General features: G+C 45.5%; 2 protein-coding genes across 3 annotated transcripts in view; one reads left to right on the forward strand and one right to left on the reverse strand.

Moving 5' to 3' along the window:
* The first annotated feature begins 4 nt into the window (after positions 1–4).
* arxa (aristaless related homeobox a) lies at positions 5–5,815 on the forward strand. The gene is made up of 5 exons (XM_070986298.1): positions 5–363; positions 735–1,296; positions 2,712–2,757; positions 4,387–4,718; positions 5,425–5,815. Exons 1-5 carry the CDS (start codon positions 174–176, stop codon positions 5,684–5,686), a joined length of 1,392 nt encoding a protein of 463 aa, XP_070842399.1. The 5' UTR covers positions 5–173; the 3' UTR covers positions 5,687–5,815.
* A 6,181-nt stretch (positions 5,816–11,996) lies between these two features.
* Positions 11,997–14,226, reverse strand: part of pola1 (polymerase (DNA directed), alpha 1) — a 51,120-nt gene continuing 48,890 nt past the window's right edge. The window contains exon 37 of one of the 2 annotated variants that reach the window (XM_070986296.1): positions 11,997–13,075. In XM_070986296.1, the coding sequence (XP_070842397.1) occupies positions 12,939–13,075 (137 nt within the window). In that variant the 3' untranslated portion in view covers positions 11,997–12,938. The remainder of the gene's footprint in view (positions 13,076–14,226) is intronic. The other variant, XM_070986297.1, reaches the window with a different exon arrangement.

The raw sequence follows: 14,226 nt of genomic DNA on the forward strand, positions 1-14,226 counted from the left end.
CCTTTGAGGAGAGAAGAAGAAGAAGAAGAAGAAGAAGAGGAGGAGGAAGAAGAAGAAGAAGAAGAAGAAGAGGACAGCACCGGACCCCGCGCGAGAGAGAGTGAGAGAGAGAGCGGGAGAGAGAGTGGGAGACTGACAGGCGTTACCGAAATTAGACGAACCGAAGCGTCGACATGAGCGGTCAGTTTGAGGAAGATATCCACGACCGGGGCGAGAGGAAGAGCAGTAAATCCCCGACGCTGCTCTCCTCTTACTGCATAGACAGCATTCTGGGCCGCCGGAGTCCCTGTAAGGTCAGGCTGATCGGGGCGCAAAGTTTGACGGGTCTGCCCGGCAGAGGGGAGCAAGACAAGACGGCTGACAGTAAGTTTGACTGCGGCCGAAATGAGAAAAGACAGTCTGTGTTGGAGATTTGGGAGCGCTGTGAGGTATAAACGTGTGACAAATAAGCTGGTTTGATGCTCAAAGTGTGTGGGCCTAGTTAATGCGTCAAGAAGAGTTGCTTTTCACGCAGCCAGCAAGTCAGCACGCTTTACGCTCAATAATTTCGCTGTTTTCCAGCTATTGAATGGACTGAACAGCTGGTGTAAGGCTGTGAAGTCAGAAAGAATTGTTTACAGGCCTGCAAAAGTATTAAACTTCATTTAGAGGATATGCATGTTTATTTATTTATTTGCTTTGCTTATTTGCTGCCATTTTGTTATTTTGACATTTTCGACACGCTTTCTTCTCAGGGACAACGAAAGACCCCCTTTCTTTTAGTGCTGACATGCACCTGCCGCCCAAACTCCGCCGGCTGTATGGACCCGGGGGCAAATACCTCCACGACCACGCAGAGACGCTGGACAGGGAGCGGCTCCTCCTGGAGCAAGCCAGCGACAGCCTCAAAATCAGCCAGGCGCCGCAGGTGAGCATCAGCCGCAGCAAGTCGTACCGGGAGAACGCGTCACTGAGCCGCGGAGAGGGCGACCAGAGCCCCGGGGAGGGCTCGGAGGACGGCAGCCTGGGGCTGGTAGAGCTCGGCCAGCTGAAGTTCGAGGAGGACGCGGGGAAGGAGGAGAGCTGCGGGGACGCGGCCGCGCTGTCCCCGAAGGACGAGGAGAGGGAGAGCTTGAACGCCGGGGATGGGGACGTGAGGGACGGGGAGGACAGCGTGTGTCTGTCGGCGGGCAGTGACTCGGAGGAGGGGATGCTGAAACGGAAGCAGAGAAGATACAGGACTACGTTCACCAGTTACCAGCTGGAGGAGCTGGAGAGGGCTTTCCAGAAGACACACTACCCCGACGTCTTCACCAGGTAAGAACAATTTCAACTGCTCGCGTTTTGATTATTTTAATGCGGAAAACTTCGCTCTAAAATTAGAAAATTATGTCTTCCCTAAAATTATCATTATTATTAGTCCCACTATTATGTTAAGTCTCATCATAGAACTACAAGTGTTTAGAAATTAGAAACGACAATAACATGGCCTAAGAATTTTAATTTACATGCACTGACTACAAAACGTGTAAAATAGCCTTCAATAATTGTGTCTTCTAACAATGATATATTTATCATTATTGCTAATATTATTATTACGCATGCAAATGTTTAAAAAAATACAGAAAACGCAAAAAGACACAAAACATGCAGCGTGTTCTCTAATAAATCCACGGGCGGAGGTGATAATTAATTGCTTTTATTTTTCAATAAACACCGACCCCATTCAATTTTCCAGAAACAGTTCCAGTAATTCCACACGTCTTTAACTGTGACACCGTGCGGATCGCACCTCATAAACCGCCCCAGCACCAAACCCGTGCCTTGCATAAGTGAACACAATGGGCCTGTGAGTGCTAACAATGGGGACGTTTTGTTACCTGTGTCCGCTCCTGTCGATGACAGCGCTGTTATTCTCAGAGGGAACAATTAACCCGTGCAGCTCAGGTTACCTACTGGACAAGACACTGGACACACAGTGTGAAAAAAATATATACACATAAATAAAAAACAAGACAAAAACTCAGGGCCTAACCCTAAGCCCAGGGGCAGGTGCGCACACGCACAGGCTGATCTGCGGAGATTTTCTGAGGGTTTTTTTTCTGCTGAGAAAAATACATTATTTGGATTTTTATGCAGCAGGGCCTAAAAACAATATAAACTCACCCATAAATAAAATTTTGGCTGCTCAGTTAAGATTCTAATAATTAATACATCTGCACTTTATGCATATAAGAGATTTTTATGACACTACAAGACCAAAGAACCTACATTGTTTTTAATTTTTCTCACCATTGAGATTATTCATATTTTCCAATCGATTGACTTTAAAGCGACTTGTAGGTCTAAATTACACTGCCAGCCCATCTTGCAGCTGAAGGGAGCGTCAATTGCTTTGTGGCAGGCTAGTTTAGATGTCATTATTTCAGCCATTATGTTGTTACAGTGACAGGCCTGTGCTAGGGAAAATCTAACAATCACTAGGCCTATTTCTACCCATCCGTGACAGGGAAAATAGAATATGGCTATGGCGTCTTTCTGCAGCCCATGCCACGGAGGAGGGGGAAAAATCAAGCCTATTTTCGTCGTCTATTGTTGACAGTGAACAACAGGAGGGGACAAAACAGCAATTCTACGTTGCTTCCAAACTGTGGCCTGTAACCTTGATTCTTTTTTCTGTCTCTCTTCCTCTTTCTTCCTCCTTTTTTTTAAAAAAAAAATATTCTTTTCAGGGAAGAGCTCGCAATGCGTCTGGATCTTACCGAGGCCCGCGTTCAAGTAAGTGTCTCTGTCTGTCTAAAAAGAGGAGGCTTGTAAATCAAACAGGAGTGGGGAGGGAGGGAGGCAGGGAGGGGGGGCAGCACCCTGTAATGTTTTATGTGCTCTATAAAATGTCTCTGATGCGCGGTGCTGGATAATAACCGGTGATATGCGTCACTGATTGAGGATCAACGATTAGGGGCCAATTTGAGGCAGTAATTTATTACAGTAAAAATGTGTTAAATGGCCCAAGTCGCTGCGCGGGGAAGGTCTTTCCTGTTATTGAATGTTATTACACGCGAACGGGGGACGTTTTAGTGGCAATTAAGCCGACGCTGGCGATTCATAAAAAGCTCACTTAGTGCAGGAGCAAACACTGTCTGTATTCCTGGTATGAGCTGGTGTTTGAATTCCCATCAGAGGGGACAGAGAGGGGGCGAGGCCGAGGCGTGTGCGTGTGTGTATGTGTGTGCGAGAGAGGGAGAGAGTGGGAGGGGAGGGAGGGGAGGGGGGTGAGAGAAAGAGGGGAGGGATAATGCTATTTGATTTCCCATTATGTGATTGCAATAGACCTGCATTGATCCGATGCTTTGCACTTGGGAGCGAATGAGAGACCATTAAAGGTGTTTGCTCCCCCCACCACCCACCACCCGTCATCCCACTCTCTCCATCCCTCCCTCTCTCTCTCACTCGCTCTCTCGTCTTCGCCTCGCACTGAAAGCGTGGCTTGCATGTCGAAAGCCCGGGCTCATAACCAGAGAGACAGTTCAAACACGGTGGAAGCTCCGGGAGGTTATGGCCGACGGTAAAACAACAGATGTCTCTTTGGGGGCCGTAGGTGAACAAATCACTTAACGGGCGCCATCAGGAGGTGATAAAAACTCATAAATTCCCGAGGGGCTGTGTAATGCTAAACAGCCCTCTGGGAATAATGCGTGTGTGTGTGTGTGTGTGTGTGTGTGTGTGTGTGTGTGTGTGTGTGTGTGTGTGTGTGTAGTCCCTGTCGCTCAAGCGCGCTCGTTCAATCACTTCCCTCATGTTGACATTTTGCTCATTGTGAGAGCCCCGTGCTTCTGCAGTGCAAACTGGGCAACAGCGGATGCGTGGGAAAGTTAAATACTCCGCTGGATGGAAGTCACTCGTTCTCCATTCTCTTAAGAATTTAATTTAAAGCGCATTAATTGTTATTGGAGCCAGTTCAGCGGCAATTTTCTGGATCTTTTGTTAACACCGCTCTTAATTATCCCTCCCCACCCTGAAGTCCGTCGACGAGGAAAGGGGGTTTAATTAGACAGAAAGTAGATTTAAGGGACCGTGAGCGGCAGGGTTTACCTTGCATGTAATTACCGTTGACTTTCCGCCTGTTGGCCACCACCTGAACTAGACAGCTCTTAGACTACACTGACACAACGCTCAATAGAGACGAGCACTGTTAATTACAGTGAAACATTGCTGTGATGTAAGCAGGGCAGGGAGTTATAGTTTTAATTATTTAGAGCAGGAGAGACCAAACACTTCTGTGTGTCTGAGCTGAGGAAGAGAGGAATGCAGCAAAATGTCTATTTATATATAGATTCAGCTGTTTTTTTTGTTGTTGAACGGCATGCAGCAATCTGAATCTGTGTCATCACTCCTGTCTGCTCTCAGGTGTGGTTTCAGAACCGCAGGGCCAAATGGAGGAAGCGTGAGAAGGCCGGGGTGCAGGCCCACCCATCAGGCCTGCCGTTCCCGGGCCCCCTGGCAGCAGGTCACCCTCTCAGCCACTACCTGGAGGGAGGGCCCTTCCCTCATCACCCCCACCCTGCCCTCGAGTCCGCCTGGACAGCCGCTGCAGCTGCGGCCGCTGCCTTCCCGGGCCTGGCCCCACCACCCCACAACGGCTCCGCACCGCCCCTGGCCACGCCACTCGGCCTGGGCACGTTCCTGGGCACGGCTGCCATGTTTCGCCACCCTGCTTTCATTGGACCCACTTTTGGCAGGTAAGCCGCACCTGTGCAGAGACCTCCCTTGGACCCAATAGCTATTCTTATACACTTATTTACTCCAGGACCCACCAATCTCTGTATCTGTAGGACTCCGCATTCATCCCTCTACTTCACAGTAGATGACTACAATTTTGCAGTCAAGCACATGCATGGCAAAAAGCACAGCAGCAAGCGAGCTTATAATGAACTCCCAATGCATGATGCAAATGGTTAGTGTACAGTAATCCTGCATCACAATTTATCTCAGTGTCTGATTATCAATGTGTTATACTGTTAACCATTCACAGCGGTGTGTAATCACTCTGTCCTCCATATGATGTGTGATCCTGCAAGACAAGCTGTGAGGAGGACTGACACTGCACACTCCATATGCCACAATTGGCTTCTTCTTTGCTAATGTCCTCTCATCCCCAGCATCATTAACCCCATACTGTCCATGTTATCTTTTATATCAGGGAGGTCAGCATGCGATATGATGCTAATCTATTCAACTGAAGAAACTAAGAGGAAAATAGAATACATGAACAGGCCAGATCTACTGCATTCTCCAGACAGTGTTTTGAGCCATCATGCTCTCTAATGTAAGAGGAAGTTTTAGCTGGAATATGACTTCTTTGCTGTTTTTGAGTGAATGATTAGAGCCTGAACAGCACGCTGAACATCCATAAATGTCCATGGTTAAATTTCTGTCTTCTTTCAGGCTCTTCTCCAGTATGGGTCCTCTGACCAGTGCTTCCACCGCTGCAGCTCTCCTCCGTCAGCCCGCCCCTCCTGTAGAGAACCCCTCCCACGCGGGCCCCGTCCTCCCTGACCCGTCCTCTTCTTCCTCCACCTCCTCTTCCTCGGCAGACCGCAGGGCCTCCAGTATCGCCGCGCTGCGCCTCAAGGCCAAGGAACACTCGGCTCAGCTCACCCAGCTTAACATCCTGCCCACCGGAGCCGCAGGGAAGGAGGTGTGCTGAACACTCAACACCAGCTCTAGGCCTCCCCCGTCCCGGGCTTATGTCCCATTCCATGACACCCCCACCCCCCACCCCCTTCCAAAAACCCATTCATACCTCCGGAGGCTGATGTCCTGACGTCCCCTTGTTCAACCATCCCTGTTACCTCATGTTTCCCCAACAGAATAGCACGACCAAATTCAAAAGAGCACTGCCTAAAAAAAGCATGTGTGTGTTTGTGTGTGTGGTAATTACTACGACTGTAACATTGTTTTACACTCCATACACACACCTGGGTGACAGTCCAGTACCTTCAATATTTTTTTTCCACTTAAAATACGATATTTGAAGCCACAGCTTAAAAGATTACATTTGTAAAGGTTTCTTAATATTTATTCAAGCTTAAAATCGGGCTCCATGTCATTCGTATATAGATTATCATGTTTCTTCCTGAGACGGTGTGCAAAATACAAAGTACACGCAATGCCAAGTGGAGGAATTTAATAAAGTACATTTACTCAAGTACAAATTTGAAGTACTTGTACTTTAGTATTTACATTTGATGCCACTTTACGCTTCCTCTGTGCTAGATTTAAGATGAAAATAGCCAGTACATTTAATTGTCAATTATTAGACACTTTATACGTTTTACATAGAAAAAATGATCATAGAAAATATTACATATTATTATACTGTAGCCTTAACAACCCCCAAATATATGTTAATTAATTAATTAATTAGACTCATCTCAACCAGCTATAACAGTATCATGCTGTTTGCACCTGAATGCATCAGTTATAATATTTCAGTTATATAATATATTGTATTATTATGACTCACAGGGGCCATTTTTATGCATTGAGTACTTCAAGTTCATTTTTCTGCACATTTACTAAAATAATATTTTTTTTAAATGTTTACTTCTTCCAAGGATTTTTGGCTGCTTTTATTTAAGTAAAGGATCTGTGGTAACACACACACACACACACACACACACACACACACACACACACACACAGTAAGCTGAAGAACCGCAGGGGAACCCAGACTTTTAGAAAGGATTCTTGTGCTACTTCAAATGTGGACAACTCGAGTGCTCGACTTTAACACTGCTTAATCTGTATGCATTGATGTGGGCTGAGCCAGTCTGCGTCTTTAATAAAGGCGAGTTGGAGGAGGTCCCCCCCACCCCCACCCCCAGAACCAAAGGTAAACTGTCCATAGACCTTCCATAGCCTTCTCTACAAGCCTGACTCCTCTCCACTGCTCGCCTGTCCACCGGTCACACTCAGCAACACCGCTGTATATATATTTTTTAAATCTCCAAATCAAACAGGAGATAGTTGAGATTATCTCAGCGCCAGATTTCTGTAAATTCGCTCCGATTGCGGACCCCCCCCCCCCCCCCCCCTCTTTATTATTATCACAGCAGTGGCATTTCCGCTGAGTCTGACTCCACGACATGCGAGCAAAGCTGAGATCTGACATGTGTCTCTAATGACCTGACTGTGTGAAAGAAAACTGTACATATTGTGTAAAAAGATGGGAAAAAGTACCACAAAAAAAGGATGATTTTCAAAACAAGGTCGTGTATATTTCAGGAGACCGCGTTTTGATAATTTGCACTCGGTGTAGTGTTTAATGAATGTCGCCCTGTGTAGAATTTCACCTGTGTTTATGAATTATTAGGTTTTTAGATAATTATTTATGTCAAAACTTTTCCCCGAGGAACTGAGTGAAGGAACGTTTTTTTTTCTTTTTAAGTGATTGTAAGTTTCCTGGTTTAATAATGCTAATTTGAATAAATTACATTGAAAATGAGTTATCTTTTATTATTTCAAATTCCTTTAGGAGACATAGGCCTAACCAGGAAAAATAAACAATGTGAAATAGAATATTATAGAACTATTAATAAAAGGTGTTATGAAGAAAATGTGTTTTCTGTCTTACATTGAAGAATAATTTCGCAAACCTCGATTTCTATACGTTTTTTATTTATTTATCATAAATGATTTCAATATTATCGACTCACTATCCTCCTGGGGTGTCAAATGAATACGCACCAACTTCAGTAACAGGTTGTCTGGTGTTCTGAAATGCCTGCTGGGGAGGATCAAAACATTTCTCAGAGAGGACTTTATCGCTGCAGAGAGCGGAGATGGAGGCGCGCTGCTCCACCTGAATAACACAGAATGTATTAGGTGCGTAATCCAGCGCGCTGCGTGCGTCTGTCCTCTTCAGAGGAGTTGACAAAATACTGACCATATATTCATGAGCTTAATCCCCAACATGTGAAACGCGCGACAAAGGCGAGGGGTTTTCAATTAGATCACCCACTTTATCTGGGGGGCCCGTCACAAAACTTCCTTTAAAACCCTTTAAAGGCGCTAAATTGGTCTTAACATCTGTAATGCCGTGTCGATGGAAGCGAGTCCCCTTTGTCATTAATGAAGTAACAAACCACTTCATCAAACGGCTTTCACACACACACACCTCGTAGAGTTAATTCCCCCCGAGTCCCCCCCTCCACTGGATCTCACTACTAATGCAGGACTATTACGGCAATCAATGGTTATTCTCCTCCGTTTGACCCATCCATGGTGCCCGACCAAACCGCGTGAAATTACTCTGCGGATTAATGTAGTCCCTCTTTTTATTGTCTGCATCTGTGGAAAAAGAAGACCACTTCTTATTCCTTCAGCGGTTTTGTTTTACAGGTCCTGCAGGTCTTCCACCTGTTAATCACCCAATTTAGTCCAAACAAGCAGGAATTAGATCCGATAAGGGACTGATGGAGATATTTCTGCGCATTCATCTATCCTATCGCACATACGCGCGCGCGCACACAGTCACCCAGCTGCTCCTTGGAGCATAATGCAAAAAAGCAGAGAGGGAAAAAAAGAAAGATAAAAACCAATTTTCTCCTGTGTGACCAAACCATCATCCACAATGTGTGAGCTCTATGTTTTTTAAAATTCCTGTTCTTTTGCTCAAGCCCAGTGGAGCGTGTGTGGTTTTTTCCTGTATGGCCCTATAGGGTTTTGATGAGATTGTCCGGGGACTTTTAATCTTATTGTGAATATAACTAATGAATGGCAAACCAATTTGTCCCTAATATCTGGGGAATGCCGGCAGGCGGCTGACCTGCTGGGAGCGAGGCTTAAACTTTCTTTGCAGCGCAAAAAGGCGAGAAAATTGAAATGCTGTCGTGGGGTAATAGCTCTGGATTTATAAAGTCACACTTGTTGGATGTGTGCGCTCTCATTCAAGACAGGCCTGTACTTGGGATTAGGCCTGTGAGGTTTTCTTGTTGCATGGATGATCGTGATAATGAATGTTGATATTAAAAAAAGTGAACACAGTCCAATCATGCGGTGCTTTCTTGCGAACTGGCTGCAAAAAAGAAGGAAAAAAATCTCCATGATTTGACGGATTGTGTCAATGCACTGGGCCCTTAATGCTCCTGCATCCTCACAGGTTAAATCCAGGTGTCCTGAAAATGTCCTCCCACTGACTTGTCTGCCCATTTTCATCACCGCCACCCCCCCTCCCCTCCCCTCCCCTCCGGCTCCCGTTTCCTTCCCCCAGCTGTTGGACTTGATTTGGCCCGTGATTTGGATTCTCCCGGGCCTCGCTTCTCCCACCACGTCCCTGCCCGAGAGAATAGGCCCAATCACTCCACAGCCTCAGCCGGATCAGTCCTCACTCAGTCCCCGGGAGAGGAGCTCTAAAAGGCGCTTTGATGAACAGCCTAGCACCCCCCTTCTCCCTCCTGCTCTCCCCCCTCCAGGCGGAGAACCGGCCCCGATGAAAGGACCTGAATAGCAGGGCCATGGCACTCCGCTCCCCTCTCGGATCGCCCCTTAATTCCCCGTCTCTCTTGCTCTCATCCAATTAGCTCAGTGTATTAAGCGGTTTATCGTCTCATAACCGCCCTTTCAGCTCCAACAAGGGAGACACTTTGCAATAGGACCAGCTCTCCTTTTGACACCCTCTCTGGTGCTTGTATGTTCCACCGCGCTATGAATAACAGGGACAGAATAGGGGACTAATTCCCTCATCAAAGCCTACCTTGTCCATCGCTGGTCAAAACGACAAGCAATAAAGCTTAACGCGACAATACAAAGAGACTTGTTCGACCTTATTAGCTTAGCAGGGTCGAATTAATGCAGGGACTCAATTTGGCTGGTTTTAGTCCAAACTGGGAGGACAAAACGAGGCCCTCTCACTTCAAAAACCTGCAAGGCTGGCAGTGGGAATGGCGGGCCTGTGCATACGCGCTGTGAGCTGCAGCTGATTAAATCCAGGAGAAACCTGAGCAAAAACAAGCTAAGCAACGGTGGGAGAAGTGGTGGAGCTGATATGATTGAATAAATATGTAAAGTTATGAGCAATAGGCTTTAAATGCACCGAGACACTTTTCTCTCACGCACAGCATGTTCTATCCATTGCATAGTGAATCATGGTTTAAGTGTTCAGCCCACTTAAGGTTGCCTTCACAAGTCACAGTGGTTTGAAGTGATTTGTGGGGCGTGCAGTGTTTATGGAAATGCACGCGGCAGGATGGAGTAAAAAAAAAAAAAAAAAAAAAAATCCCTCAACTGTATTAACACAAAGGAGAATTCTTGGACGGAAAATGGTGAAACACTCGGTGTAGTGAGTTAGACTGAAGTTCAGCCGCAGCAGACGAAACACACCGTGCAGAAGAAGTGTGACAAAAACATGACATAATAGAACATTTATCAATCGTATTTTGCCTTCGGCTTTACGAGGATATCACACCCTTTAATATTTGTGCTGCAAATGTTTCTGCTTTTCATTCAAGTTTCGGCATCAATGTAAAAAAAACACCTTGATTTGACGAGTATTAACATTCAGAGCTGTTTTCTTCACAAGCAGCTCTGCAAGATAAAAGCACATATCACATAAGAGGACTTTACTCATGCTGTTCGCTCCTGTTTAGAAATCTCTCCTTAAAAATTCACAGGAGCTGTTTAAAACTGAAATGAAGTGAAAACCGCAGAATCCCATTTATACATTTAAAGCAGGTGATATTCTATATTTGTCTTTTTGTCAACAAACGCCATTTAAAGACCAAAGCCAGCAATGTTTTTGTTCATCTCTGCCCATGTGTGGCAGTCAGCCACAACCCCATTCACACTGTCTGAAAAGCTGAGTCTCAAAATAGAGCATAAACACATCAATTTATTTATTAAAAGACTAACCTTGATTCCAAAAAAAGGTGGGACACAGCGTTCAACAGAAATAACAACAGGGTGCAGTCACTTACAATCAAACCAATCCAATCATGTGTTCACAAAGTGATGAACCTCGCTCCATCCTTGCTTCACCTGTCACCAGTGACCCTGTTTACCTGTGGAATGATCCAAACAGGTGTTTTTGGAGCAGCCAGCTCCTGTCCCAACGTGTTTGAAACGTGTCGCTGCATCAAATTCAGAATTAAGGATCTATTTCCAAAAATCAACGAAGGTGAAGAGGTCAAACATTAAATATAAGAGATGGGTTTTAAGCGATTCCCTGAAATAGCTGACCACAGCAGTTTTTAGCAAATTTTCCTCAAACAGGAGTAAACAGTGCATTTGCTGGGGACTATTTTCAGCTGTGGAATAACACACATTTGAAGTGCTGGTGAGTATTTACAGCAGGACCTTGTATGAGGGATCAACACTGAGGCTCACTGGTGTGTTTTTGGGCAATAATGGAGCTCTATGGCACTGAGAAATCTACTGTGTCGAGCTTTGGGCGCACAGGCTGGAGAAAAGGCCGGGACACTCTCGCTCTCTGCTGAGACACCTGACCCCTTGCTCATCACCTGCACTCAGGCAGCTGAAGAGGAGGTACAAAACAACCAAGAATGGATTTTTTGCTCTTCTATTTTCCTGTTTCTGGACTTCTTGAAGTTATGTGTGTCGCCCAAACCGTAAGTCACGATCATCCTGTAGCTGTTACCTTGTTATCTGTAAGAACTCCAAGGTTAACTTTATCGGCCACCGTGACGCTGCTGTGCGTAGAAAGTTCTGGACTCAGAGTCAGAGATTTGTTACCGGTTGCTTTTGTAATATTTCTGTTGCATCACTTGTTAGAAGGATCAATTCATTATTGGTTTAGGTCTTTTCATGAGATTTGCTGAGATAAAGAAAAACAGAATCACCAGACTTATTCTTTAAAAATGGTGTCAAACAATGTGCAGGGATTCTTGATTTACCAATCCAGACACCCCAGTAGACACTTTTACAGCATGTTGTTGTGACAACAGGGAATATGAAGACCCCCCCCCCATACTGCAAATAAAACAAGATTAACATCTTATCCATTTAGCTTTTTATTGATGTTTCAGTATCAAAAGGGTTCTTAACAATATCAAAATACTCAATCCGAAATATACCTGGTCATTAAAAAAAAAAAAAATTACATAAACCCACCTGAGCAATACAAGTCGGATACATAGAAGATTACAGGCATTAAAGCACAATCTGCACAGAGGAGGGAGGGCGGAGGAAGACGAGTGAAAGGGATGAAATGACATCAGTTAAACAGAGGCGGTGGAGGAGAAGGAGATCAGCTGTTCGATACGGAGACAAAAGAACGAGGGAGCAGAACGTGTGGCCTCCCTCACCCCCTTCACTCCCTGCATCCTCCTCGCTCCTTTCTTTCATCCTCTGATCTCTCACACACACACACACACACACACACACACACACACACACACACACACACACACACACACACACACACACACACACACACACACACACACACACTCCGGATGAATGGTGGTAATCAGAGCAAGTGTCCGATCGCTGCAGGCATCCAGTGGTCTTAGTGGCTGGGGTCACTATCATTGGCTAATTAGCGGCTTTTGGAGTATACTGGCTGCTCTGAGGATAAGTCACACACACTCTCACGTACACACACACACCTAGGCACTGCTTGCCTCCACACACACAATAGACTGTCATTTAGGTATGATTGCTATTCCCCTTTACCATACAGAGTCAGGGCGATGGGGTCAAGTCATGAGTGTGTATGTGGAGAAGGGAAGAGGTGTGATTAAGTTTTATGTCATGACAAGCCCATTCGGTTCAGGGAGGATGCTCTGGAGGTTGGAAGTCAAAGCCTAAAAATCACTAACCCTGCTATATTTACAAACCACTAACAGTGAACGATGCAGCTGAACATGCAAATCTCCAGCGTTGAGTGAAATGTTGGAGCCTCTTGGCGGTGCCATCTTTACAGATGTGCGAGTGCTGCTTTACTTGATGGAGGAGAAGGCCTGGAAGAGTTTGGCCAGGTTAATCTCCGAGTAGCCACTGGTGGCCAAGGCTTTGTCTGGCACTTCCTTTAGCCTCCGGTACACTTCTCTGTCTCTGCTCCACAGCTTTGTGCGACCTGGGGGTGAAGGGAGGAAAGAAGAGTTATCGCTGCTGGAGCTCGGCGGAGGACCGCTCAGTTCCTAAACCGCGCCTACTTGCATTTCAAACAAAGTGAATGATCCACGAATGAGGACTCTCGCCTCACACCATCCAACTGGAAGGGGAGCAGAGCGCACACTGGCTTTGTTTCGTCACTGATAAACACAGAGGAGCGTTTCACCCTTAACTGGAGGGCTAACATATCCAATGCTATACTGCCAGTAATGGTATCACTTTGAGGGCTGGGAGGGGCGTCGCAGAGTCGGACTGAGGGGTCGATGGCAGCGTGTGCACACACACAGGATCATAAGATCGATTGAAAAGCCCAATGAGAGCATGAAGTCAATATCTTGTCCCTTTTATCCCTTCAGGTGGGCTGTAATAAGGCCAGAGAGAAGACTGAGGAGCTGCCATTCCGGGCAGGGTGGCCACCAAAACCAAATCTTTACAATATTATACTGAGCGTCAAGTGTAGATGAAGTATCATGAAACCAAGTAATAACACGCTATCAGCCCAAAGAGAGCAGTGAGCTGCATCAGGAATAATAGTGTGTTGACTGGAGTGGTCAATGGTGAAGAAGCAGGGAAATGGAAATGAGAGAAAGTTTTGTTTTGTTTTGTCTGCCGCTGATCTGGTTTCCAAGATTAATCCAGATTCATTCGCACTGAATATGAAGTCAGTTTTTCCATGTAAAATAACAATGTTTTGGTTCTCACATCTTCATCAGGTTAAAAACATACAGGCAAACAATACCATGTCTATATATGTGTATCCCAGGAGAAACTGCCCAATCAGAGCGTGCCAGGAGCAAATTAAGGTCAATGAGCTCTTGTAAGTGACAACAATAAAAGTATACTTTCAAATATGAATAGATAAACTACATAGATACATACAATACTACCATATACAAGGCTCAATCAAACAGAAACAAATACAACAGAAAGGACGAGGCCTGAGACATATGAATCACACATGACGGAACATCAACACAAAGACATATTTTGCCCCAGATGTGTATGCACATAAGGGAATGTGCCTTTTCTATCATTTGAGAAGCTGAAACAAGCAAATGTCCAGCATTTTTGCTCGATAAGTGACTAACTGATTAACAGATTGTCTCTGTGATT

The sequence above is a fragment of the Chaetodon trifascialis genome, chromosome 18 (genome assembly GCF_039877785.1).
Source record: "Chaetodon trifascialis isolate fChaTrf1 chromosome 18, fChaTrf1.hap1, whole genome shotgun sequence".
Lineage (NCBI taxonomy): Eukaryota > Metazoa > Chordata > Actinopteri > Chaetodontiformes > Chaetodontidae > Chaetodon > Chaetodon trifascialis.

What these genes read in the sequence shown, in the direction of transcription:
- arxa (XM_070986298.1), top strand. Translation starts at nt 174, where the DNA reads ATGAGCGGTCAGTTTGAGGAAGATATCCACGACCGGGGCGAGAGGAAG. An exon ending in TTACCGAGGCCCGCGTTCAA is followed by an intron (nt 2,758 to 4,386) that starts GTAAGTGTCTCT and finishes GTCTGCTCTCAG; the next exon opens with GTGTGGTTTCAGAACCGCAG. An exon ending in ATTGGACCCACTTTTGGCAG is followed by an intron (nt 4,719 to 5,424) that starts GTAAGCCGCACC and finishes GTCTTCTTTCAG; the next exon opens with GCTCTTCTCCAGTATGGGTC.